Consider the following 27,842-nt stretch of genomic DNA (forward strand, 5'->3'; position numbering starts at 1 on the left):
ACACAGTGCAAATCAGATTATACCTGCCTTTCATTCAATTTGAATGAACATCAATTTGCTCTTGCAGTTTGCGTTTCTGAAATGACTTTCAGGCTTGATAAATCACTTTCCTGGAGCATTTTAAAGCATTTGCATTGACACCGCCCTTTTTTCTGCTCATTTAGAGGCACGCCTCTTAATTGCATATTCATTTCAGGGAAACTTAAGGAAATTTTCAGGAAAATTGCCAAGATGTGCTATTTTGAGCATCTGAAAGACACAATCTTCATAAGCATGCGTTACTGGATCAGCTCGGACATTTTTTGCACGTGCAATCATGTTTGCATGTGTTTTTATAGATGCAAACATTTAGTAAATCGGGGCCTACGAGTGCAATTGCGAGCATGAGAGAAGAGTTTTCAGTCCAAAACACGGGGATCCTCTCAGCATACAGGAGGTTAAACAAGATGTTAAGGAATTTTCTGAGAGATTGGATTCGGTGGAACAGCGTATTGACGATACAGAAGATCAGGTCTCCGTGCTGCAAAATACCGTAGATACTCTCCAGCACCAGGTGAAACTTATTTGCATTAAACTGGATAACCAAGAAAATCAAAGCCGTCGCAATAATGTTTGCCTTTTTGGCCTCTCCGAAGGTGTTGAGGGCTCAGATACGGTGGGTTTCCTTGAGCGATGGCTGCCTGAGGTATTGGGAGTGGAATCTATCCCAACCTGATCATCATTGAAAGAGTTCATCGCTTCCAGGATCGCCATGATCACAACTTCACCAGGACTCATCATGCATTTCTTGAACTCAAGAGATTGAACATCCAATACGGAATAGTATTTCCAGTGCATCATCCAGTGCATCAGCGCATCATGCACGCAAGATGAAATCACATATTTGAGAGTCCAGCAGAGGTTGAAACTTTTATTCAGAACATAAAAATTACAAGCTACTAATCATTCAACTTAAGCAGGCTGATACAAAAGAAAGGATCAGTCACGTCCCAGAAGCGAGCCTGCAATACGGGACTGACAAGGTATTCAGAGTGTGTTGGACTGATCAGACATCCCAAGTGACTTTACCCAAAGATGGTACTAATTATGGTTGTGACGGCATCTAATATTACTGAACTAGTGTTCTAAATTTGAGGTTTGCTTTAGAGCTCTTAGAATTTTGCAAATTAATTATTTTTGATTATTTTTGAATAGTTGATGTAAATATAGGCTATTTTTCATCATTTCTAATATGTTAAGCAGTTTGTTTGTGGGAGTAAAATATGGTAGAGAACCTGCAAATGTTCTGCGGTAATCTGCTCCTAGCAGTAGGATCAGAGGGACAAAGTGTTGGATCTTAGATTTTGGAGGAGGATGGGCAAAGTGCTGGCGAGTTTGGGGTGCCAGTGCTAACAGAAGCGTCCTATGTTTATTTTACTATTTTTCCAACTACGGGACAAATTGTACATCATTGTAAACAGGCTAAGAGACAGATTAGTAGTCTTGATAAGATCACAATTTATGCATTAAAACAATAATGAACACCAGTTCGGAGATAAAGATAATATTGTGGAATGTGAGAGGAGAAATTGGTGAAATTAACAAAATTCAAGCAAGCAATTACAAGAATTAAACAACTCAATTCTTCAATCTTATTTTTGCAAGAATGCCACACTAATACGAAGACGCTGGAGAGGCCAAGTTTTTGCAGCTTTAATTCTAGGGGGGTTATGATGCCAATACACAAATCAATCCAATTTAAAATATCTAAGATTATACGGGATAGAGCAGGACAATACATAATAGTTCAAGGCTGTATTTTTAATGAAACTGTGATAATGGCTAATGTTTATGGCCCCAAAACAGACTGTCAAAGTTTTTTTTTTTTTTTTTTAATCTTCCCTTCCGGATAAATTACTAATAGCTGGGGACTTTAACTGCACACCGTCTCATAATCTTGACCATTCAACATGCTCGTATACAGTACATTTACAATCTAGGAAAAAGTTATGGGATTTTATGAAAGAACTTAATTTGTGTGACCCGTGGAGGAGGTTATACCCTAGTAAATGAATATACTCAGGCTACTCTTTCCAAGAGTGTCGAATTGTCATCTCTAACCATGGCGCAGTTACCTTAATTTATAAAACAACAAAACTCTACGTGGTGGGAACCATTTAAGGCATATATTCGAGGACAGACAATTTGCTATACAAACTCAAAAACTTAAAATTGGAATTAGAAACATTGGAAAAATAAATCAAGATTGCAGAGGAAAAGGCCTATTTAGGCACATTAGGTATTATACAATAAGAACTTAATAGCCTTTCTATAACGAAAGCTAAAAACGGTTTAATAAGGTTGAAACAATGTTTTTATGAGCACGGGGAAAAAGCAGGGAAATTACTAGCATGCCAGATTAAAAAATTAGATGCTGAAAAAGCTAATAATAATATTCAATCTCTGAATGGAGAAATAACATCTAACCCTTTACAGATAAATAACACTTTTGTTTCATTTGATAAAGCTTTATATAAGTCTGAATTAGCCAACTTTATAGAAGACCAATCTCAGTTCCTCAGCGACCTTCAGTTCCCACACCTGTCAGAAGACGACAATTTTTTTTGGATGACACTCTTGAAGAAAGTGAAATTTTGGAAGCTATATCTAATCTAAAGAACGGTAAATCAGTAGGCCCCGATGAACTGCCAGTCGACACATACAAGCTTTTCAAAGACAAACTCAATGGCCCTTTGAAAGAAATGTACGTAGATGCCTTTGAAAATGGTTATCTACCACCCACACTGAGATGTGATACAATTACTCTAATTTTAAAACCTGACAAATCTCCAACCAAATGTGAGTCAAACAGACCAATCTCCCTACTTAATACAGATGCAAAGATCATTGCCAAAATTTTCGCCTCAAGACTAGAAAATGGTCAGGCCACCCACAATTTCTGGCTGGTTTTAAACATTATGTATGAAAAAAGGGAAGCCCCAGTTCCGTATATTCTATCACTCGACACTGAAAAAGTGTTTGATAGGGTAGAGTGGCTGTATATGACTGAGGTATTGTCTCGTTTCGGTTTTGGAAGTACAATTCAGCAATGGGTTAAAATTTTGAAATGTAAACCAATGTCGGAGGTTAGGATTAATACTACAGTATCTAAATCTTTTAACTTACTTACATGGCAAGGATGCCCATTGTCACCAATGTTTAGTGATAAGTCCCAGCTTTCTTGCTTTTCCCCTATTTGGGGAAACGGGGACTTTAGACAAGGGAAATACGATATGGGTTTTAAACAGTGGGCATTAAAGATCATTTGTAAGATAGGTGACCTTTTTTTTTTAGCAAGATACATTAATGTCTTTCAATGATCTCCAAGAAAAATTTGGCATCCCTTAGTCACACTTCTATAAATATTTACAAATTCGCAGTTATATCAATGCCAAGCAAAATCATTCACTAATTAGACCTTCTCCGACAGAACTTCAAATGGTCACGTTTTATGAGAAAAGAAGCTCAAATCAAGTTTCTTTACAGCAAATTTATAAACAACTCTAAAGGATCATCCTAATCAAAGAGGGAAGCTTGAAGTATAGATTTGCGATATGACCTCTCAAATTCAGAATGGAGTCAGATATGTACTAGAGCCCAGTACTTGTCAATTTACACCAGATTTAAGATGATCCAATATAACTGGATAATTCGCACTTATGTCACCCCTGAAATGATGAATAAGTTCAACCCGAACATGCCAGATCTCTGTTTTAAGTGTCAAAACTATAAAGGAACGTTCTTTCACTGTATTTAGGAATGTGAGGAGATCAAAATAAAATTTAAAATAAAAAATATTCAGAATATCTGCTGATTTATTGGCCCCTGCGATGTATCGCTCGACCACTATGTAATATTTCTCTTTTTTTGTATGGATGTTTTCTTGTTATCTTTCATACTTCTGTAATAAAGATACTGTATGTTTAAAAAAAAATACAAAATAAAAATAATTTGATCCTGGTATTTTATAAAATGGATATTGAGATTGTTCACATGAAGATCCTTAATCCCTGTAATTTTTATTTTAAATACATTTTGTTTTATAAGTTCAACATGGCAAAATCCAATTATTTTCGCTTACCCCCTGTAAACTGCTCGCATACCCCCGGTTGAGAATCACTGTCCTACTCTATTGGCACACTGTTTTTGTCAAACATTTTTACCTTGTATTATGCATAAGAGCACTGTCATGCTGGAACAGAAAAGGGCCTTCCCCAAACCACAAAGTTGGAGATACACAAATGTCGAGAATGTCATTGTATGTCACAGCATTAAGATTTGTCTTCACTGGAATTAAGGGGCCTAGCCAAACTGTTAATTAAAAGGGGTGTCCACAAAAAAGTCTTTGGTTTTAGTTTGTGTGTGTGTATGTGTGTGCACGCTTTTTTGCTTTTTCAACTGAACAATGAAAAAGGATCAACAATTAATCCAAATAAGTGTGTCTATTTATTTCTTTACATTATATTTCCAGAGGTTTCCAAGCAGCGCAAAGGTGGTGAAGTCCCTGTGTGTGCAGAGAAAACTGCAGTGGGGCTCTTTCAGCTGACTGTCCCTGTATAGAATGGCATCCTGGGACAGGAGGTTCAGAGAGGCAGTGTCCACCAGAAACACAGGCAAATTAAATTTATGGACCAGCCCGAGGAACTTCTTCACCAAATGCTAGATTGAAATACACACGAAGGAGAAAACAAGACATGGTATTAGCACCCTAAATAGTGACAGAACACAGTATAATATCTGGACAGTACAACTGCCATCATCACAACTGTTAAATTAGACTCACCCACTGTGCATCTTTCCCAGAAAGATATCCTTTACCACTCAAGATGTTAAGCCCATTCTACAGTGAAAAAAAAAATGATTTCATTACTTACAAGACATCAGTCAACAAACTTGGGTGCATGACACATGGGTGAATCTCACAACAAACATGTCCAGGTCCCAAAAACCTTTAAAAAATATATTATAACATTTTTAAATTAAGCCTATTTTAGGACCATTAAAATTATTTGCACAGTGATATTACTTTAAGGACAATTAAACACAATTATTACTGTAATGAATCCAGATGTATTTTTTTCAAGTTCCCATTAGTCTCCTCATTACTGTAATGCAGTGGGGATGGGCATTTTTGAGTAATTTTGGAGTACTCAACCCCATAAAAAATGTGTAATTGTTTTAAAATAACATATATATATATATATATATATATATATATATATATATATATATATATATATATATATATATATATATATAAAAAGTGAGCGAAATGCATTAATTAAAAAAAATACAAAATAATAATAATCATTAAAAATAACAGCAAAAACATTTGCACTCACCTTGAGCTAACATAGAAACCAATAACGATGGCATTAGGGTAATGCACATGTATAAACTCAAGTCTACATAAAAGCTATCATATTTTTATCATTTCACATTATGTCCACATTCACATTATTATTCAGAAAAACTGTGTAAGTTGACTTTTTATAAAATGCGCTCTGTTGGTTTTCAGAGATTTAACGCACATTCACACATACTAGTCTGATAAAGCTGCCACCACACTTGAGGACTACAGTTGGCTCGATTTTGGCCAAGGGTGTGACACCTGCAGACCGTTTCTCAGTGTGAGGTATGTCACACTTTCCAACACAAAATGGTGGAGGCGTGGCACACATAGCTCACCACAACTCTCTCTCTCTGAACACTGTCATGTGGAGCTCACCGAAAGAAAAACAGGGGTACTACGAGAGCACAAACAATTGAAATAGAGTGATTTAGGGCATTTACAGACATGTAGCTTGCTTTTTTGGGGAGGATTAACACTTTTTTTTTTTTATTGATTCGCATACATAATACAGAACAAAGGAGAACATAAATGAACAGAATCAACAATTATCCCCTTTTAACCCCCATTAATTCCCTATCCCCCTTCCAATCCCCAACCCCACCCTAATCCTCAACAGATATCACTGTGGTCAAGTCTGAGTTACACACATACAATATAAACACACACAAAAAAATAAAAAAATAAAATAAAATAATATTTTTGAGAAAATAAAAATATAAAACAGTCAACAACTAAAGAGAGAAAAGGAGAAAAGAAAAATTCCACAAAGGATACAATTTACAATTTCGACCATAATCATGTTTCTCTCCACGTGGTCCTCAACGAGACCATTCCAGAAAGGTCAAGTATTTGTCCTACTACATACACATCATAATCTGCCGAGCAGTTTATATGAAATCTTTTCAAATGCCTCCACCCTGCTCAATTCAGTGAAACATTCTTGAAAAGAGGGAGAGCCATTTGACTTCCATCTGTCTGCTAATCATTACACTAGTTTGGACCCAGCTTTTTGTATATTTGTCACCTACTTTAATAACCGCCCCATCACCCAATATACATAGTCAAGAGCAGAATTAAATTTGAGTATCTAAAGCCTCACAGATAAAATTCTGGACTCTTACCCAGAATTCTTAGCACAGAACCACAGAGCATGAGCTATGTCTACATCCTCCAACTGACATCGCCAGCAGATCAGTGTGTCTTTTAAACCAAGCCTAAACAATCTAGAGGGAGTCCAGTAGAAACAATGCAACAACTTAAACTGTATAAGGTGTACTCTTGCATCCCTAGACATATTTTTAACATTTTTTTTTTTATTCTTTCCTACTCACCATCCTCCAATACCAAGTTCAAATCTCTTTTCCATAACCTCTTAAGAGCTGTTAAGGCTCCATCACCAAGACTCTGAATCAACAAGGAATAATACACTGACGTTTCATGACCCTTTCCAAAGGCTGTGAGTAAAACACAAAGTGTCTGCAGCCTTAGGGGACTGTGTACTACCACCAAAAATAGTACAAAGTAAATGGCACAACTATAAATACCTGTAAAATTGAGACCTAGAAATCCCAAATTGCTGTGTTATATTTTCAAATGATCTCAAAGCTCCATTTTCATAAAGGTCACCAAGTGTAGCAACACCCCTCTCTATCCATTCTTTCAAGCAAAAGGGGGACTTGTTAATACATAATTTGGGGTTCAGCCATATACTTGAAACATTTAGGTATCAAAATTGAACATACGGGAAACCTTTATCAATACTGAATGTAAGTGTGAAATAATAGGATGCAATTTTACTTCTCTAGGCAATTTAATAGAAAGTCTGTGCAATGGTGAGATTGGGGCAAGGACCACTTGTTCAATGTTGTACCAGGGAGGGGCTCTCTGGTGGAAGAGACCAATGGACCAAGTGTCTAAGATTAAAAGCATAGTAATAAACATTGGGCGTTGCCACCAGGAAACATGAAGACTGGTTCGATGAGAACGACAAAGTACTGGCTGCACTCGTAGCCATTATGAACACAGCTTGGGTCAATCTTCTGAATCGGAACACACGCTCAAACAAGACAAAATACAGGAATGCCCGCAAGAAACTCCAACAAAGGGACAGGGAATTAAGAACCAGTGGTGGACAGCTAAAGCAGCAAAGCTTCAGGAGCATGCTGATAGGAATGACACAAAAGGTTTTTACCAAAGTATGAGAGCTGTCTGGGGACCACGAGTTAACTACCCTGACCAACTGCTGGCAAATGACAACCAAACGCTGCTCACTGAGAAGCGGGACATGCTCAACAGATGGGCAGAGCATTTCAACATCCTCCTCAATGAAAGCACCTCTGTAAGCCATGATGTCATCAACAGCATCCCGCAGTCTCCAATTCAACACAGGATGGACGAATGTCCCGACGAAGCCGAAGTCTTGGAGGCCATCAATATGCTGAGTGATGGCAAATCTCCTGGTGCAGATGGACTCCACACCGAGGTAATCAAGCATGGTGGTCAAAAAAATGACAGAAGCACTCTATACCATCATCAAGGAAGCGTGGAGCCATGCTAAAGTCCCACAGGACTGGGAGGACGCCAGATTGGGACAATCTTTAAAAAGGGTGATCGACGATTGTGCGGAAATTATCATGGTATATCACTCCTTTCTATACCAGGAAAGATTTTCGCACTTGTCCTTCTACACAGACACCCTGCTGCCTGAGTCCCAGTGTGGCTTCCGCTCTGGTAGAGGCACAGTAGACATGATATTTTCCCTCAAGCAATTACAGGAAAAATGTGTAGAACAAAATATGCTGCTTTACATGGTCTTTGTGGATTTCATGAAGGCCTTTGACACTGTCAATAGAGATGATCTCTGGAAAGTCCTCCAGAGAGCTGGCTGCCCCAAACACTTCACCGACCTTATTGCTGCCTTACACTCTGGAATGAAAGCCTCAGTCAACATGAAGGGAGACCTCAGACCCATTTGAAGTCAACAATGTTGTGAAGCAAGGCTGTGTGCTTGCCCCGACACTCTTTTCGATATATCTCTCTGCTGTCCTGGCCCATGCTTTCAAAGGCCATGAAGAGGGTGTGCGCATACAGACAATAACAGGCGCAGACTTGCTTCAAGGGAATTAGCTCAAAGCAGCCACAAAAACCAGGAAAGTAGTAGTACGTGAACTCATGTTCGCTGACGATACCGCCTTTGTAGCCCATACTCACAGAGATGCACAGGATATCATCTTTTGTTTCATAAGGGCAGCCAGAGCCTTCGGTCTGAAGATCAATATCAAGAAGACGGAGATGATGTATCAAGCACCTCCTGGCACGGGCAACAAAATTCAGATAGATGGAGAAGACCTCGCGCAGGTGCACCAGTTTAGGTACCTCGGCTCCACTGTCAACTGTGACAACAAAATGGATGCAGAGCTGGAATTACGGAAATCAAGCAGCCTTTGGAAGACTAAAGGACAGGGTCTGGCAGAACAGACACCTCACCTTGAGAACAAAATGTACAGTATATCGGGCCACTGTGCTCCCAACACTTCTCTATGAGCTGTCGAATCCTGGACTGTATACAGGGCTGCTGCTCACAAGCTAAATGCTTTTATGATGAGGCAGCTCCGGCAGATAATGAACATCAAATGGTGGCAACACATACCAAAAAACTCCATCCTTGAGCGTGCAAATTTACCAAGCATGCATGAACTCCTTGCCCTGCAAAATCTGCGATGCACTGGTCATGTCATCCGGCTAGACGACCCAAACTAATCCTGTACTCACAACTTCAAGAAGGGTTTCGCAGCAGAGGCAGACCTAAACTGCGTTACAAAGACACTATCAAACGAAACCTAAAAGCAAAACAGATTCCTCTCAACAGCTGGCAAACTCTCGTCAAAGACAGAAATTTGTGGAGGAAACAGATTCACAGGATGTCTTCATCGGACACGATGGACAGCTGAATGAATGAATGAAATAAAACAAAATTTTGGGGAGGCCTAAACCTCCTTTGTCAATTGGTCTATGTAACTTACTGAAAATGCAACCGAGGTTGTTTACCATTCCAAATAAAAGACTTCAATATAAAATTGTTTAAAATAAGAAAGTGGAACTTCTAGAGGGAGAGACTACAGTAGATAACTGAATTTGATGACACAATTCATTTTTATAACACTGACATTCCCAGCCATAGACAAATGTAGTGAAGCCCACCTATCAACATCACACGGGAACCTTTTCATTAATGGATCAAAATTAACTAAAATCCCTCAAATTTGCTGGAAATAAAATGCCTAAATACCTAATGCCTTGCTTGTGCCATTGAAAGGTGCCAGGTTGGAAATCTGTTGTAGCGCAATTTGCTGTCAGAGCAAGAGCTTCCGATTTAGACCAATTGACCCTTCGATAAGCTCCGCCCCCCTTGGTTACGGTTGCTTGCTCTGACAAGCTCTGCAGAACTCCCCACTGGAATGAATGGGAGATTGCAATGAAGATGCGTTTTTTGACAAAATATTCTCATAAACTGAATGGATAATATTTTTAAGAGGGCTGGTATGAAGAGTGACATTGTAATGCATATTTATCTTAAGTTTTTTTGTAAGAGAAATTGTTAAATGACACATTAATTTGATTAAAAACTGAAGAGAATGTGAATCAGAATCAAGGCAAATGATTACAGTCATATGAAAATAGAAAAATGTAATTTAATAGCAATTTCACATCTAATAACATTAGTGTAAGTAAACAGAGCTGTTTACAACGTCTTATAACACACTCATTTTGATGCTGTGAACTATTTATTTACTATCGCCTTTACTATGACTTGAATCAATACATAAAATAATTAATGTTCAGTTATTAGCTTTAATTTATCTTGGAGTAAATGTAGGTGTTGTTGCAGAGGTTATATGTTCATTTGGGAATGAGAGCTGACACAGTTTAATCTATAACATGCTCTTCTCCAGATTTATTTAAATATTTTAAAAAACAAAGAAAGAAAAACACTGCAGGTATCCTCTCTGGGTAACTCGTGTCACTATTACAAATGAACAGGCAACAACGTGTTTTAATAATTAATTAAATAATTAATACATTTATAGAGGGTAGGCATAGATCTTCTAGTATATGAGACAAATAATAATACATAATCTGCATAGAGTAAAAGTTTATGCACCACACCGCTAATGGTTGTTTATAAAATAACTTAATCCATCCAATAAAAGTGTTCCCAAACCAGTCAATTCACAAAATCATTTTTTTTTTCAATTAACATTTTTTATTGATTCATATTGACATATAACAAAGAAAAAACACAACATATGAACATTGAATCAACATTTAACCCCCACTATTACCCCTCCCCAATCATCAGCCCCACCCTGACCCCCAACGAACACTCCTGTGGTCACAAATAAGTACACACACACACACACACACACAAAAAACTCACCATCAAAATGAATCTGAGTGCCCAAAACGTCTCACATAAAACTCTGAATCTTCAACCAAAATTCTTGGATCTTAACACACCACCAAAAAACATGGGTTGTGTCTTCATCTTCTGATTGGCATCACCAGCAGGTGGGTGTGTCTTTAAAACCAAGCCTATACAATCTAGAGGGGGTCCAATAGAATCTATGTAAGATCTTGAATTGCATAAGGTGCACCCACTGTAGGGCTTTACTGGTTGTTTAGATCAGTGTTACTATCAGAAATAATTAATAATTATTTCTGTAGTTATTAATCAATATTTAAATTAATTAATTGGATCTAACTCATTAAAACCTCATATGGGGTCCAGTAAATGTAGTGCGCTACGTTTAGGAGCAAGTTTGGTTATTAGCAATAATTAATAATTATCAAAGATAATTATTAATTATTAAAATCAATAGAACATTGATTAGAATCAATGTTAGTTTTTTTAAATCCTTTAAATCAACAGTTATCAAAGATAATCGTTAATTGTTAACGTCGATGAAACATTAATTAAAATTAACACTAGCTTGTTGATCATTCAAATTCAATCAAAGATAATTATCAATTATCAAAAATCTATAGAATATTAATAAGGATTAACATTGATGGGGCACCACCCTGGAATCAGGGACTAATAACCGAATATTAAAACAGTCTCAATATTAGATTGTTTTCTTAGGAAAATCGACATCCGAAGAATATCGATTTTCGGGAAAAAAAACAATGAATGAAGGTTTGAATCCGAGCACTGACATCCCGTCAGCACGACACAGGCGTATGCAAAACAAACCAAAACACTTCTCTTTGTAATATAAACAAAAGTTTATTTATGCAGTAATATCAATTAATAATTAATACAATGCAGTCAATAAACTTCCGACTTACAACTACAAACTAAACAGTGACATGATTAGATATGGAAATAAAAAGAATCCTATAACACATAAGGTGTGTGTGTGACAGAGAGTGTGTGTGTGTGTCAGTGTGGTTAGTGAGAGAGAGAGAGAGAGAGAGAGATGATTAAGTGACAGCCCGAAAGCTGATTTCGCGATAGCTGGAGATAAAGCAGCCGTGTTCATCACTCAGAGACGCGGTTTTACGAGCGGGGCTCGTAAAAGTCCCTTGTTATTTGACTCTTTCATGGATGAACTCAGTTGCTGTCTCACCCGTGATGGCGAAAATGCACAACAGTCCAACTTGGTTGGACCACAATACAGCAAAACAAATTCGTGATAATTAATACCCTGAGTATTAATAATGAGCGGACATGGCGGTCCGTAAACTGTACAAGCAAAAACCTTGAAACACAAGAATAACACACTATAATATTCTATCTCTGCCCAGACGTAAACCTCTTACTTGAATCGCATGAGGACACAGGTAGAATGTGTTTTCCTCCGTCATTTAACTTTGACCCGGTTCCTTGAGGCTCGGGTGATGACGGGGGCCGTTTCCTCGCGCTGTCGATGGGCGGTACGGCTGTTGATTCTCGGCGGGCTGGCGGAGAACTCAGAAATGTCGACTTGATTGAAGATGGAAGAGAAATCTTTAATCTCTTCACTTCTGTAGGCCAACGGATGAAGATGCGAATTGCTGTGTTCGGTTGAACACAGAGTAATCTCAACTCGTCCAGCGAGATGGAGATCGTATGGCTACAGTTTCAAGTCGGACATTACTTCCTTAAGCCACGAGGTTGCACCGGAGAGCAGCAAAAAGCTACGTCCGTATTCGGTGAACTAAGTCGCTGGAAGCAACTTTGGAAGCATTTCAGAATTATTTGAAGTCCTGATGATGTCATGTTTGAGGGACGTTCTGTGGTGTGCCTCATCCAATAGGAGTTGAGAGCTCGATCCTTTAGAGGGCAAGGCTTCATGGATCTGTAGTCTGTTTTGGACTCCCTTTGTTTGATTTTGGCGCGATTTTTATCAGTACAACATCTGACTTAGAAGGAGGGGGCTTGAGGAATGTTTTTTATAACTGTTAGGCCTGCCTTTGTCTTCTATCTGAATACATGAGGCCCAACACCACCCTTGCATCTCTAGATGCAGACTTGACGTTTTTTAGAATCCTAGCCCACACTTCCTCCTCTAATACCAAGTTTAAATCTTTCTCCCATAATCTCTTGATAGAAAGTAAAGCTCCAACCCCCAAACTCTGAATTAGTAGGGAGTAATACACTGATGCCTCATGACCTTTTCCAAAAGCAGTAATCACCTCCCAGAGTATCTGCCGCTTTAGGGGGGCTACTCCCAAAAACAATACAGAGCAGGTGGAGCAGCTGTAAATACCTATAGAACTGAGATCTAGGAATCCCAAAATGTTGAACCAAATTTTCAAAAGATCTCAACACTCCACTCTCATATAGGTCACCGAGTGTAGTAACCCCCATCACAATCCACTATGACCAGCAGAAAGGGGACTTATTAATACGCCATATGCTCGAGGCAACATTTAAATAAATGTCCGAATTAAACACTCTGGACACTTTTGTCCATACTGCGTGCAAATGTGTGATAACAGGGTGTGACTTAACTTCTCTGGTTAGTTTAATAGATAGGATTTGCAGTGGCAAAATAGGGGCAAGAAATTTCTGTTTGATACAAAACCAGGGAGGGGCTCTCTCAGGTGGAAGTGACCAATGAGCCAAACGATTGAGACCGAATGCATAATAATAAAACAAAATCTTGGGTAGGCCTAACCCACCTTTGTTAATCGGCCTATGTAACTTATTGAAATGTAATCTGGGATGTTTACCATTCCAAATGAAGGACTTCGCTATACTATCAAATTGCTTGAAATAAGAGAGGGGGACATCTACAGGGAGAGATTGTAGCAGGTAATTGAATTTTGGAATACAATTCATTTAATAACATTAACCTTTCCAATCATAGATAAATGTAATGAAGCCCACCTGCCCACATCGCTCGAAAACCTTTTTATTAAGGGGTCGAAATTAACTCTAACTAAATCACACAGATTGGCTGAGAATAAGATGCCCAAATACTTAATGCCTTGTTGGGGCCACTGGAAGGTGCCCGGCTGAAAAGCCGTTACTGGGCAGTACGCTGTCAAAGCCAAAGCTTTGGATTTAGACCAATTGACTCTGTATCCTGAGAACTTAGAAAAGGAATTAATAATTCTGTGGAGGCAAGGCATAGATCTAGTAAAGTCGGAGACGAATAATAAAATATAACCTGCGTAAAGCAAAAGATTATGCGCCATACCTCCTGACACCACTCCTGGAAAATCATCTTCCTTTCTTGTCGCAGTTGCTAATGGTTCCAGGGCAAGACAGAACAATAATGAGGAAAGAGGGCAACCCTGTCGGGTGCCCCTATCTGGAGTAAAATAATCTGAAATTAATCAATTCATTTGTACTGCCGCTACCGGATGTCTATAAAGTAACTTAATCCATCTAATAAAAGTATTTGCAAACCCATATATTTCCAAAACCTTAAAAAGATGATTCCATTCTACCATAATGAATGCCTTTTCATCGTCAAGTGAGATGGCAGCGACCGGAGTCTGATCGTTCGCCACTGACCACATGATATTGATAAAACACCTAATGTTATCAGAAGAGCTATGGCCCCGAATAAACCCCACCTGATCTATATGTATAAGAGATGTCATAACTTTAATCGGTTGGCCAAAATGTTAGACAATATTTTTTATGTTTAGCTGGATCAGGGAATTGGATGGTAACTCCTACACTCGCTTGGATCTTTGTCCTTTTTAAGAATCAGACTGATACGGGCTTGTGTCATGGTTGGCGGAAGCTTTCCATTCTTTAATGATTCCGTATAAACTTCTAACAAAAGTGGAGCCAGTTCTGTAGCATAAGATCTAAAAAATTCAGTGGCAAAGCCATCTGGCCCCGGAGCCTTGCCTGTAGGCAATGCGTTAATTACCTCGTCAAGCTCCTCCAAGGTTATCTCAGAATCAAGAATTTTTTTTAGCTCAGTCGCCAATATAGGGAGATCTAATGGTTCCACAAAGTTTCTAATATCTTCATCAGTAGACGAAGACGTGGAACTATAAATATCAAGATAGAATTTTTTAAAAGCATTATTAATATCAATGGCCGAGGTAAAAAATTTCACCACCAGCAGATTTCACTGAGGGAATGGTAGAAAAAGACTCTTTCTGCTTTATATATCTAGCCAAAAGTTACCCTGCTTTGTCCCCCGACTCCAAATATGACTGTCTTGCCCTGAATAACCAAAACTCCAATTTCCGCGACAAAATAGTATAATATCTGTATTTCAATCGGGTCAATTCTCTGAGGCCATCAGACGACATTCGGCACTTCAGCTCTGCCTCGGCACTTTTAATACTCCTGTTTAATATAACTCCATGAGTTCTCGTGCTTTGGATTTTTTGATGAATGAGGCATACTGTACGATCCGACCCCTAAGAACCGCCTTAAGTGCCTCCCAAGCCATGCCCACAGAGGATACTGAGGATACTGGTCTCCATATAGACACTGATTTCAGCCTTTAACATTTGTTGGAAATCAGGATTTTGCAAAAGGGATACATTAAAGCACCAACTATATGATTTTTTTTCTCCGTATGTGGCAACACCTCTTAAAAGTGTTAAGTGCATGTATTAGGAAAAAAAGACACAAAAGGCATTATCTGTTGCCAGAGAGAATTCAGCTTAGCTAAAGCTGTAGCGCAAACCCAGCGCATTGCAGAGCTGGAAGAGCAAAATAAAGAATTGCGAGCCAGAGTATCTTCTTTAACAAAGAAGTTGGACCACAGCAAATCCTCAAACAACGTTAATGAGAGAAAATCTGTGCAACAAGAAAAGATTTATCCTGATTTACAGTCTCTATTTAGAACCGAGAGCGATGATTTATCTATCAACAATATTGCTGTAGTGATTGATAAAACATTTAATGCTGCTGAAGTGTGTGGACCAAAGAGAAGAGCTCAGGGTGGGATAGAAGAGGTTGAAAATATTCCCTTCACATTTCCGAATGTTCAGGTGCAAAAGGTCATCAAAGCCCTTGGCCCTGAGGCTGATAATTTGCCATCGGCGTGTGCTAACTTTTCAGAGTTTAGGAGAACATTAGCTAAGAAAATGCAACTCTACGACATGTCTCTAATTGAGATCACCCAACTTATATAACAGATTTTAACTGAATCTGAGTTCCATAGTTTTGAAACTGCTGTTGATACTTCTGAGTTCAGGCATGCCAGCCGAGATGACTTAAGAGGGAGAGGGAGTGCTGAAAGTTCTAAAGAACATCACAGGACCAAAGGTTGATTGGTCCAGAGTCACTAGTTGTGTGCAAAAAAAGGAAAAATCTGTGAGTGAATATACAGAAAGATTTTGTCAATCAGCTGTTGCATACAACAGAATAGCCAATAATCCTGAAAGTGTATTAGATAAGGGACCACTGGTCCGTGCATGGTTTGATGGCCTTTCAGTAGAATACAGAAATGCACTGCCTTTCTTAGATTTGACATGGTCCAGCGAAACAACTTGGGCAGGATGGCGACTTGGAAAAGAGACTCTGATGTTAAGACAAAGGTGAAAGTTGCAGCAGCATCACTGAGTAACTCTCACATAGAAAAGGGACAAGAACACAAATTTCCTAGGAGAGAGGGAAAATGTAACTACTGTGGAAAAACAGGGCACTGGGTGAAGGAGTGTAGAAAGAAGCAATTAGATATCAGGAGAAATGCACAACATAACTCTTATCCTACCCAGCTTGCTTACAACCCTGAAGTAACTCCTAATCTGTCTACAGAAACCCTAGGGCAGCTTGCTCAGGCACTGCTGAGAGCACAACAGGAACAGAAAGAACAGACAAAAAACTAATTGTTGGGACTGCGGGTGCATACCTTTCCCCTGTAATCTACAGAAATTATAAGATAATTTTTGTAAAAGGTACCATACAACAAAAGGAGGTTGATTTTTTTGTTAAGACACAGGTGCAGAAATTACAGTGATTCCACTCACATTGGCTAAAATTTTAAGTATTTCCTACCAGAAAACCAAGCAGTTTTTAACTGGTGTTGTGGCCCATGATTCAGTTTTGTATAAAACTTCCCTCATTGAAGTTCAGCTAGGCCCCAAGGTATTAACTACACCTCTGTTGTGTGCTCATTTGAATACTGGTGCTATATTGGGAATGGATCTGCTAAGACAAGTGCATCTAATGTTAGACATGTCTTCAGAGTCTGCCACAATCAAAATAGCTTCAGCACAGGTTGTAAGAGCCATAATTTGGATAATTAAAATTTAACACTAAAGGCATAAATGTTTGAGTAGATATTTAAATTAGTTTAGGTTTATGTTATCTATGTACATTTGATGAGCACCCCCCCCCCCCATATTTATTCTGTAATGGTTTGCTCCGTTTTAGTACTGCGCCTTTAAGATTTGGCGTTCCCTTTAAGATTGATACGTTTCCTTTAAGAACGAAAGATGGAGCAACACAGTTTTTGATCAGAATTTATTTTTGTTCCTTTTAATTGTGCAAGAATTTTCAGTAAATGATTGAAACTTGAATGAAGACCCGAGTCAATTCTTTGCCCGAGACAATAACAAAGGATTACTGCTACTACACAGGTTTCTACGGACAGTGTATTGACACCTGACTATGCACATTTGCAAGACCATCCTATATGGGCTAGAGATAAGGATGATTGCGGGTTCCTGACTTCAGTAGAACCTGTTAGGCTCACAGGAACACCACCTCCTGCCACCAAGCAATATCCATTGAGTAAAGAAGCTGTGCAAGAAGTTAAACCTATCATAGAAAAATTGCTGGCCCAAGGAGTTATAATTAAGACCAATAGCCCATGTAACTCTCCAATATGGCCAATCAAAAAAGCTAATGGAACATGGCGACTCACAGTTGACTACAGAGCAGCTTCATAATTTAGGTCACATTAACCCAGCAGCAATGACTAACCATTTCTCAAATCAATGGTGGAATCAATGACTTCATTCCTAGATGGGGCTTGCCTGATTCAACTGATTCAGATCAGGGCACACACTTTACAGGAGTAGTAAAGGGAGTTGCAAGGATGTTTAAAATCAAGTGGAACCTTCACTGACCTGCAAGCCTCAGGTCAGGTAGAATGGACAAACAGGACAATCAAGAAAAGACTAAGTAAAATGCATCAGGAAGGCATACCATGGGTTGAAGCTCTGCCAACAGTATTATGTAGCATAAGAGCATCCCCAAACCGGTCTTTTGGACTCATCACAGGATGCCCCATGTCTATGCCAGGAGCCATTGATCTTAGAAGTGCCAATGTACACCTTGCTTCAGATGCCCTGATATCTTACTGTGAAAATCTCACTCAAGCCGTGCAGAAGGCTAAAGACAGAGTAGCTGCTTGTTGGCAACCTCCACCCGAGGGTGGACATGCTATCATTCCAGGACAATGGGTAATGATATGGTCATTTAAGAGCAAACCCTTAGAACCCAGGTGGCAGGGACCATATCAGGTGTTATTAGTCACAGATGCTGCAGTATTATGCCAAGGAAAAAAGACCTGGACTCATGTCTCTCATTGTAAAGTTGTTCTACCACCTACAGGGATAGATTAGGACGCACGGACCAGCAAGGAGCCCAGGGAAGAACCGAAGTGCAATAGGCCTGTGGTGAAGACTCCCTCATAGGTTTTTCCACTTCAGTAGCTTATACCCACCTTACTAGCCCATAGGTGTCATAAACTACAGATTAGGGAACTATTAGAAACCATACGATCACAAAGACTTGAAATATAATTTTTTTTAATTATTTTTTTGTTACAGATACAGGTCAGGGCAGAACTCCTCTCTGCAACCTCCTCATCACCAAGACAGACACCCTTGGCCAAGACAAAGCACTGCACCGACAGTCCAGCTGACCTGACAACTAAATTTGGAACAATTCACCATGTACCATTGGATTATACTAGTGACAATTATGAGCACCACAGTGGCTTTGGACATTTCTATTTCTGTGCTATGCTAGCTTTCGTGTTATCAAGTGTTTCAAATGGCAAATTACTACCTCATCTCGTAAAGTAGTCACTCTCAATAACAACAAAAAACTATTACCCATAGATTTTTTTTAAATGTTGTATATAGCTTTTTGTATATAGTTTAAATTTACTTGTTATGAGAGTTATTAGAACTCTCAAAGGGGGAACTGTGGAAACATAAATTTAAAATTACTATGTTTTGATAGAGTAGAGAAAAGCATTATACTGTTAAACAGAGTTGCTAAGTGGAGGTCTCTGCCAGCTCCTATTCACCTCATTTTGAGTCAAATGGGCATTGGTGACTGAGGTTATCTCCTTTGATGGCCCTTGATGTCTCCATCCCAATCCCTGAATTGACGACCATGGTTAATGTCTGAGTCAAATGTAAAGACAGTTCTTTAGGTGTGAGCTTTATGTCTATGATAATGAAGATGTCTAAGTGATATAGTTATGCTGGTTGGATTAAGGGCTGGTGACACTCCAGGGTCTGGGGTGGGTTCTTACAACTGTTTACTTCCTTTGCATACTTTGTTAACGGTCATCAACTGAGTACTTTGTCTTCACTTGAAGGACTGCCCACCAAAATGTCTATAAAACTACAATGTAAGTCTCACTTAGTTGGAGTTGATGACTGCAGCGCCACACAGCACGTTCTCAATAAAGAATTCTGCTGAAGACGTACCCAAGTCTCCTGGTCTTCACTTCTGAATTTCCTACAGTTCAAAAGTCACCAAATATCTGCAAGACCAAGATTTTTTACACATCCTGTGAAGCGTCAATGTTGCTCTAGGGGGCTTGCACACTTTTGCTTCACAATGATAAAGGACTGAGTCCATCAATAGATTAAAGTCCCCTCCCAATATTATATCATGATGGGTGCCAGCGGCTTGCAACATCCCTTCAAGATCTATAAAAAAGCCCTGATCATCAATATTAGGTGCGTAAATATTAGCCAAAATCAACCTTTGCCCCTGAATTTCTGCTAAAATAATGACTCTTCCTAATTTATCTTTAATCTGTTTGAGACATTTGAATTGTATATGTTTACTTAACAATGTAATGACTCCCCACCTCTTACTTGAGCCAGCACTAAAGAAAACATGTCCACTCCATATCTTCCCAAATTTTTCAGCTTCCTGCGGGGAAAAATGCATGCTGCTAATGGTCTACATCTAGAGATGCAAAAGTTTGTCTGATGCAATTTAAGACTTTGCATCGATTCTACTGGACCCCCTCTAGATTGTATAGTTTGGGTCTTAAAGACACACCCACCTGCTGGCGGTGCCAATCAGAAGACAGGGACACAACACGTTTTTTGGGGATGTGTTAATATCCAAGAATTTTGGTTGGGGGTACAGAACTTTATGTGTGAGATATTGGACACTGAATTTTCATTTTGCCCCAGACTCTGTATCCTGGGTGATAAGATGGCTGTTAATATTGGGGACAGATATTTAAAAAGTTGGATCCAAGCCGGAGTCATGATTGGCAGAAAACTCATCCTCAGGGGATGGAAGTCGGCACGCTCATTTAGGGAGTGATGCGGGGAGATGGGCGAGGTGTCTGTGTTTGAGGAGATGTTTTTTAGAAGGCTGGGGAAATGGGATTTGTTTGTCAGAAAGTGGGGGGTTATGTGGCTTTTTTGGAGGGTTCTCAGGGAGGAGCTGTGGAGAGGGATTTGTAGTTTAGTTGGGTATGTGTATTTTTGATGTTGTCTGAATATATATCTGTTTTTTTTGTTTTGATTTTTATGTTCTAATTGTTGGTGACCAAAATAGTGCGTGTTTGTTTCGGGTGGGGGGGGGGGGGCGATGTTCAATGTGAATAATTGATTCAGTTTTTTATGTCGTGTTTGTTTTATGATTGGAATCAATAAAATAGTTAATAACAAAAAAAGACACACCCACCTGCTGGCGATGCCAATCAGAAGATGGAGACACAACCCGTGAATATCCGTAAAGCCGCGGGTCCAGACGGCATTCCAGGCCACGTCATCAGAGCATGCACGAACCAACTGGCTGGTGTTTTAACGGACATTTTCAACCTTTCCCTCTCCTTGTCTGTAGTCCCCACATGCTTCAAAACATCCACCATTGTGCTTGTACCAAAGCAATCCAAAATCACTTGCTTAAATGACTGGCCTCCTGTTGCTCTGACCACCATCATCAGCAAATGCTTTGAGAGGCTACTCAGAGATTACATCTGCTCTGTGCTGCCTGCCTCACTGGACCCATTGCAGTTTGCTTACCGCAACAATGGCTCCACTGATGATGCCATTGCATCTGCACTACACACTGCTCTCTCCCACCTGGAAAAAAGGAACACTTATGTGAGAATGCTATTTGTAGACTGCAGCTCAGTATTCAACACCATAGTGCCCTCCAAGCTTCATGTAAAACTCTGGGCTTAAACAGCTTGTTGTGCAGCTGGATCCTGGACTTCCTGTCAAGCAGACTCCAGGTGGTTAGAATGGGCAGCAACATCTCCTCATCACTGGAGCCCCGCAGGGCTGTGTTCTCAGCCCACTCTTGTATTCCTTGTACACACATGACTGTGTGGCAACACACAGCTCCAATGACATCATTAAGTTTGCTGATGATACGACGGTGGTAGGTCTGATCACTGACAATGATGAAACAGCCTACAGAAAGGAAGTGCACACTCTGACACACTGGTGTCAGGAGCACAACCTCTCCCTCAACGTCAGCAAGACCAAGGAGCTTGTGGTGGACTTCAGGGGAAAAGACAAGAGAACACAGCCCCATCACCATCAATGGAGCACCGGTGGAGAGAGTCAGCAGCTTCAAGTTCCTCGGTGTCCACATCACAGAGGAACTCACATGGTCTGTCCACACTGAGGCCGTTGTGAAGAAGGCTCATCGGTGCCTCTTCTTCCTGAGATGGCTGAGGAAGTTTGGAATGAACCACCACATCTTCACGCGGTTCTACACCAGCACTGTAGAGAGCATCCTGACTGGCTGCATCACTGCCTGGTATGGCAATAGCACCACCCACAACCGCAAAGCCCTGCAAAGTGTGGTGCGAACTGCCAGACACATCATCGGAGGTGTCATCGGAGGTGTTCCCTCCCTCCAGGACATATATACCAGGCGGTGTGTGAAAAAAGCTCGGAGGATCAGAGACTCCAGCCACCCGAGCCATGGGCTGGTCTTACTGCTACCATCAGGCAGGCGGTATCGCAGCATCAGGACCCGCACCAGCCGACTCCATGACAGCTTCTTCCCCCAAGTAATCAGACTTTTGAACTCTTGATCTCTCACGATCAATATACATCAGCACTGCACTTTATTAATCTTATTATCTCACACTGGACTGTCATAAATTATATTCTCTCTTAACAACACACTGGCAACTGACTATCAACCGACAGCCTGAATGTCAATACAGTACAATACAACCTACTGTATATTTTATATATACTTTATATACTATTTTTATTGTATGTGTATTCTATATTGTGTGTATTGTATACTGTACATTGTATAATATTGTGTTGTGTAATTATGTGTATATTAGATATGTAAATTGTGTTGTGTAAATCTGATGTTTATTGTAAATTGGTATATGTCTCACCACTGTCATGACTGCTATGTTGCTCGGAACTGCACCCAAGACTTTCACCCACTGTTGCACTTGTGCATATGGTTGTGTGACAATAAAAGTGATTTGATTTGATTTTTGTTTTTGGGGGGGGGGGGGTGTTAAGATCCAGGAGTTTTGGTTGAGGGTTCAGAGTTTTGTATGTGACATCTTGGGCACTCGGGTTTCATTTTGCCCCAGACTCTGTATTTTGGGAGATGCGGCGGTCATCAATACAGGGGATAAGCACATAAAACAAAACTGGGTCCTAACCAGTGTTATGATAGGCAGAAAAATAGTTTTAAGGGGATGGAAGTCAGCTGGAGCGCCCCCATTTCAGAAGTGGTGCTCGGAGATTGGGAGGGTGGTGGCTTTCGAAGAAGGCCTGGGGAATTTGGACTCGTTTGGGGGAAAACGGGACAAATAGTTGGCGTTTTTGGAGGGCTCTCGGGGAGGGGCAGTGGAGACAGAAGCATAGTTTTAAATGTGTGTGATTATTATACAGTTGTGCTCAAAAGTTTGCATACCCTGGCAGAAATTGTGAAATTTTGGCATTGATTTTGAAAATATGACTGATCATACAAAAAAAACTGTCTTTTATTTAAGGATAGTGATCATATGAAGCCATTTATTATCTCATAGTTGTTTGGCTCCTTTTTAAATCATAATGATAACAGAAATCACCCAAATGGCCCTGATCAAAAGTTTACATACCCTTGAATGTTTGGCCTTGTTACAGACACACAAGGTGACACACACAGGTTTAAATGGCAATTAAAGGTTAATTTCCCACACCTGTGGCTTTTTAAATTGCAATTAGTGTCTGTGTATAAATAGTCAATGAGTTTGTTAGCTCTCACGTAAATGCACTGAGCAGACTAGATACTGAGCCATGGGGAGCAGAAAAGAACTGTTAAAAGACCTGCGTAACAAGGTATTGGAACTTTATAAAGATGGAAAAGGATATAAAAAGATATCCAAAGCCTTGAAAATGCCAGTCAGTACTGTTCAATCACTTATTAAGAAGTGGAAAATTCTGGGATCTCTTGATACCAAGCCAAGGTCAGGTAGACCAAGAAAGATTTCAGTCACAACTGCCAGAAGAATTGTTCGGGATACAAAGAAAAACCCACAGGTAACCTCAGGAGAAATACAGGCTGCTCTGGAAAAAGACGGTGTGGTTGTTTCGAGGAGCACAATATGACGATACTTGAACAAAAATGAGCTGCATGGTCGAGTTGCCAGAAAGCAGCTTTTACTGCGCCAATGCCACAAAAAAGCCTGGTTACAATATGCCCGACAACACCTTGACACGCCTCACAGCTTCTGGCACACTGTAATTTGGAGTGACGAGACTGAAATAGAGCTTTATGGTTACAACCATAAGCGCTATGTTTGGAGAGGCCTATAGTGAAAAGAATACCATCCCCACTGTGAAGCATGGTGGTGGCTCACTGATGTTTTGGGAGTGTGTGAGCTCTAAAGGCACGGGGAATCTTGTGAAAATTGATGGCAAGATGAATGCAGCATGTTATCAGAAAATACTGGCAGACAATTTGCATTCTTCTGCACGAAAGCTGCGCATGGGACGCTCTTGGACTTTCCAGCACGACAATGACCCTAAGCACAAGGCCAAGTTGACCCTCCAGTGGTTACAGCAGAAAAAGGTGAAGGTTCTAGAGTGGCCATATAATATTATTGAGCCACTCTAGGGAGATCTCAAACGTGCAGTTCATGCAAGACGACCAAAGACTTTGCATGACCTGGAGGCATTTTGCCAAGACGAATGGGCAGCTATACCACCTGCAAGAATTTGGGGCCTCATAGACAACTATTACAAAAGACTGCATGCTGTCATTGATGCTAAAGGGGGCAATACACAGTATTAAGAACTAAGGGTATGCAGACTTTTGAATAGGGGTCATTTCATTTTTTTCTTTGTTGCCATGTTGTTTTATGATTGTGCCATTCTGTTATAACCTACAGCTGAATATGAATCCCATAAGAAATAAAAGAAATGTGTTTTGCTTGCTCACTCATGTTTTCTTTAAAAATGGTACATATATTACCAATTCTCCAAGGGTATGCAAACTTTTGAGCACAACTGTATATACAGGTGCATCTCAATAAATTAGAATGTCGTGGAAAAGTTAATTTATTTCAGTAATTCAACTCAAATTGTGAAACTCGTGTATTAAATAAATTCAATGCACACAGACTGAAGTAGTTTAAGTCTTTGGTTCTTTTAATTGTGATGATTTTGGCTCACATTTAACAAAAACCCACCAATTCACTATCTCAAAAAATTAGAATACATCATAAGACCAATAAAAAAAACATTTTTAGTGAATTGTTGGCCTTCTGGAAAGTATGTTCATTTACTGTAAATGTACTCAATACTTGGTAGGGGCTCCTTTTGCTTTAATTACTGCCTCAATTTGGCGTGGCATGGAGGTGATCAGTTTGTGGCACTGCTGAGGTGGTATGGAAGCCCAGGTTTCTTTGACAGTGGCCTTCAGCTCATCTGCATTTTTTGGTCTCTTGTTTCTCATTTTCCTCTTGACAATACCCCATAGATTCTCTATGGGGTTCAGGTCTGGTGAGTTTGCTGGCCAGTCAAGCACACCAACACCATGGTCATTTAACCAACTTTTGGTGCTTTTGGCAGTGTGGGCAGGTGCCAAATCCTGCTGGAAAATGAAATCAGCATCTTTAAAAAGCTGGTCAGCAGAAGGAAGCATGAAGTGCTCCAAAATTTCTTGGTAAATGGGTGCAGTGACTTTGGTTTTCAAAAAACACAATGGACTAACACCAGCAGATGACATTGCACCCCAAATCATCACAGACTGTGGAAACTTAACACTGGACTTCAAGCAACTTGGGCTATGAGCTTCTCCACCCTTCCTCCAGACTCTAGGACCTTGGTTTCCAAATGAAATACAAAACTTGCTCTCATCTGAAAAGAGGACTTTGGACCACTGGGCAACAGTCCAGTTCTTCTTCTCCTTAGCCCAGGTAAGACGCCTCTGACGTTGTCTGTGGTTCAGGAGTGGCTTAACAAGAGGAATACGACAACTGTAGCCAAATTCCTTGACATGTCTGTGTGTGGTGGCTCTTGATGCCTTGACCCCAGCCTCAGTCCATTCCTTGTGAAGTTCACCCAAATTCTTGAATCGATTTTGCTTGACAATAATAAGGCTGCGGTTCTCTCGGTTGGTTGTGCATCTTTTTCTTCCACACTTTTTCCTTCCACTCAACTTTCTGTTAACATGCTTGGATACAGCACTCTGTGAACAGCCAGCTTCTTTGGTAATGAATGTTTGTGGCTTACCCTCCTTGTGAAGGGTGTCAATGATTGTCTTCTGGACAACTGTCAGATCAGCAGTCTTCCCCATGATTGTGTAGCCTAGTGAACCAAACTGAGAGACCATTTTAAAGGCTCAGGAAACCTTTGCAGGTGTTTTGAGTTGATTAGCTGATTGGCATGTCACCATATTCTAAATTTTTGAGATAGTGAATTGGTGGGCTTTTGTTAAATGTGAACCAAAATCATCACGATTAAAAGAACAAAAGACTTAAACTACTTCAGTCTGTGTGCATTGAATTTATTTAATACACGAGTTTCACAATTTGAGTTGAATTACTGAAATAAATGAACTTTTCCATTCTAATTTATTGAGATGCACCTGTATATAATTATATATATATATATATATATATATATATATATATATATATATATATATATATATATATATATATATATTTTTTTTTTTTTTTTTTTTTGTGTATATTACATGTGACAACAGGGATGTTTGTTGAGGGTCAGTGTGGGGGTGGGGTTGGGGATTGGGGAGGGGGAAGGCAAATATTAGGGGTTAAATGTTGATTCTGTGTATATATGTTTTGCTTTTCTGTGTTTAATGTATGAATCAATAAAAAATGTTAATCAGAAAAAATAATTAATTTGATTAGACACCATTTTGATGATGAAATTAAACTTTAAAACATGGAAATCTAGAAAAAACAAAACAGATTTCAGTGGGGCCCTGCTGAAAAACTCTTAAGCAATGAACGTTTAATTGAGAAACACTTAGGGAAACATGCATTTTTATAAATGTATTATTTACATTGAAATTTAACTTTAAATAGGCTAAAGGAGTGTGTTCAATAGCACATTACCATATTAGCACATTTTTGCTGTGGCATCGAAATTGGTATCGAGAATCGTGAAATTTCACTGGACTACTGAAATGTTGGTATCGTGACAACACTAGTCAGTACAACGTTATTTGGAATGTTGCTGCTACGAATATGGTCCGGTCTGGTTACGTTTTCACAACATAATTGTGTTAGGTAACTGGAACATACAATGAACATACCAGCAACATAGTAACAATAACATCGTCACGGTGAATAAGAGATTATCAAAGTAATGTCAGTACGTTATTTGGAACATCGCTGCGACGAATACGGTCCGGTAACGTCTTCCCAACGTAACTATGTTTGCTGGGACTACATCATGCCATGGTAGCCTCATCTCTCCAAAACTCCACAAAACTGCACAGAATTACTGTGTAATCAATGTTACATGATGATTAAGGCTGGGTATTGCCAGCAACCTCACGATACAATACGTATCATGATACATATGTCACGATACGATATACTGCTATACATCACGATATCATGGTTCAATTTCCTTATGATTCACTTGCTCTCAATTTCATTCCAAAAAATATTGGTAGCCTATATTTTAGGTATGTCCATTCTGCTTACAAAGGAGAGAAATTCTCTCTCAGTTAATGCTTTTTATCAGTAGTTTTTCATCACTTTGGTCACATTTTACCTTTTAAAAATAAATAAATAAATAATCTGTCAAAAAATTGCATGTGTGTGCATGCATATATGCATATATATGCATATATATATATATATATATATATATATATATATATATGTGTATATATATATATATATATATATGCATATATATATATATATATATATATATATATATATATATATATATATATATATATATATATATATATATATATATATATATATATATATATATATATGTATATATATATATATATATATATATATATATATATATATATATATATACACACACACATACATACATATATATTATATATATTATATATACACATATACAGTGGCATGCAAAAGTTTGGGCACCTCTGATCAAAATTTCTGTTGCTGTGAATAGCTAAGCGAGCAAAAGATGGCCTGATTTCCAAAAGGCATAAAGTTAAAGGTGACACATTTCTATAATATTTTAAGCAATTTTTTATTCCCATTTTTTACAGTTTCAAAAAAACGAAAAAGGAAAAGGGCCCGAAGCAAAAGTTTGGGCACCCTGC

General features: G+C 39.2%; 1 protein-coding gene across 5 annotated transcripts in view; it reads right to left on the reverse strand.

The window, feature by feature from the left end:
- Positions 1–27,842, reverse strand: part of fktn (fukutin) — a 68,997-nt gene that overhangs the window by 30,998 nt on the left and 10,157 nt on the right. For all 5 annotated transcript variants that reach the window (XM_051689610.1, XM_051689618.1, XM_051689626.1 and 2 more), the window contains exons 3-4: positions 4,823–4,879; positions 4,498–4,698 (exon numbers count right to left, since the gene is read on the reverse strand). In XM_051689610.1, the coding sequence (XP_051545570.1) occupies positions 4,498–4,698; positions 4,823–4,879 (258 nt within the window). The remainder of the gene's footprint in view (positions 1–4,497; positions 4,699–4,822; positions 4,880–27,842) is intronic.

The sequence above is a fragment of the Myxocyprinus asiaticus genome, chromosome 4, assembly GCF_019703515.2.
Source record: "Myxocyprinus asiaticus isolate MX2 ecotype Aquarium Trade chromosome 4, UBuf_Myxa_2, whole genome shotgun sequence".
In the NCBI taxonomy this organism is placed as follows: Eukaryota; Metazoa; Chordata; class Actinopteri; order Cypriniformes; family Catostomidae; genus Myxocyprinus; species Myxocyprinus asiaticus.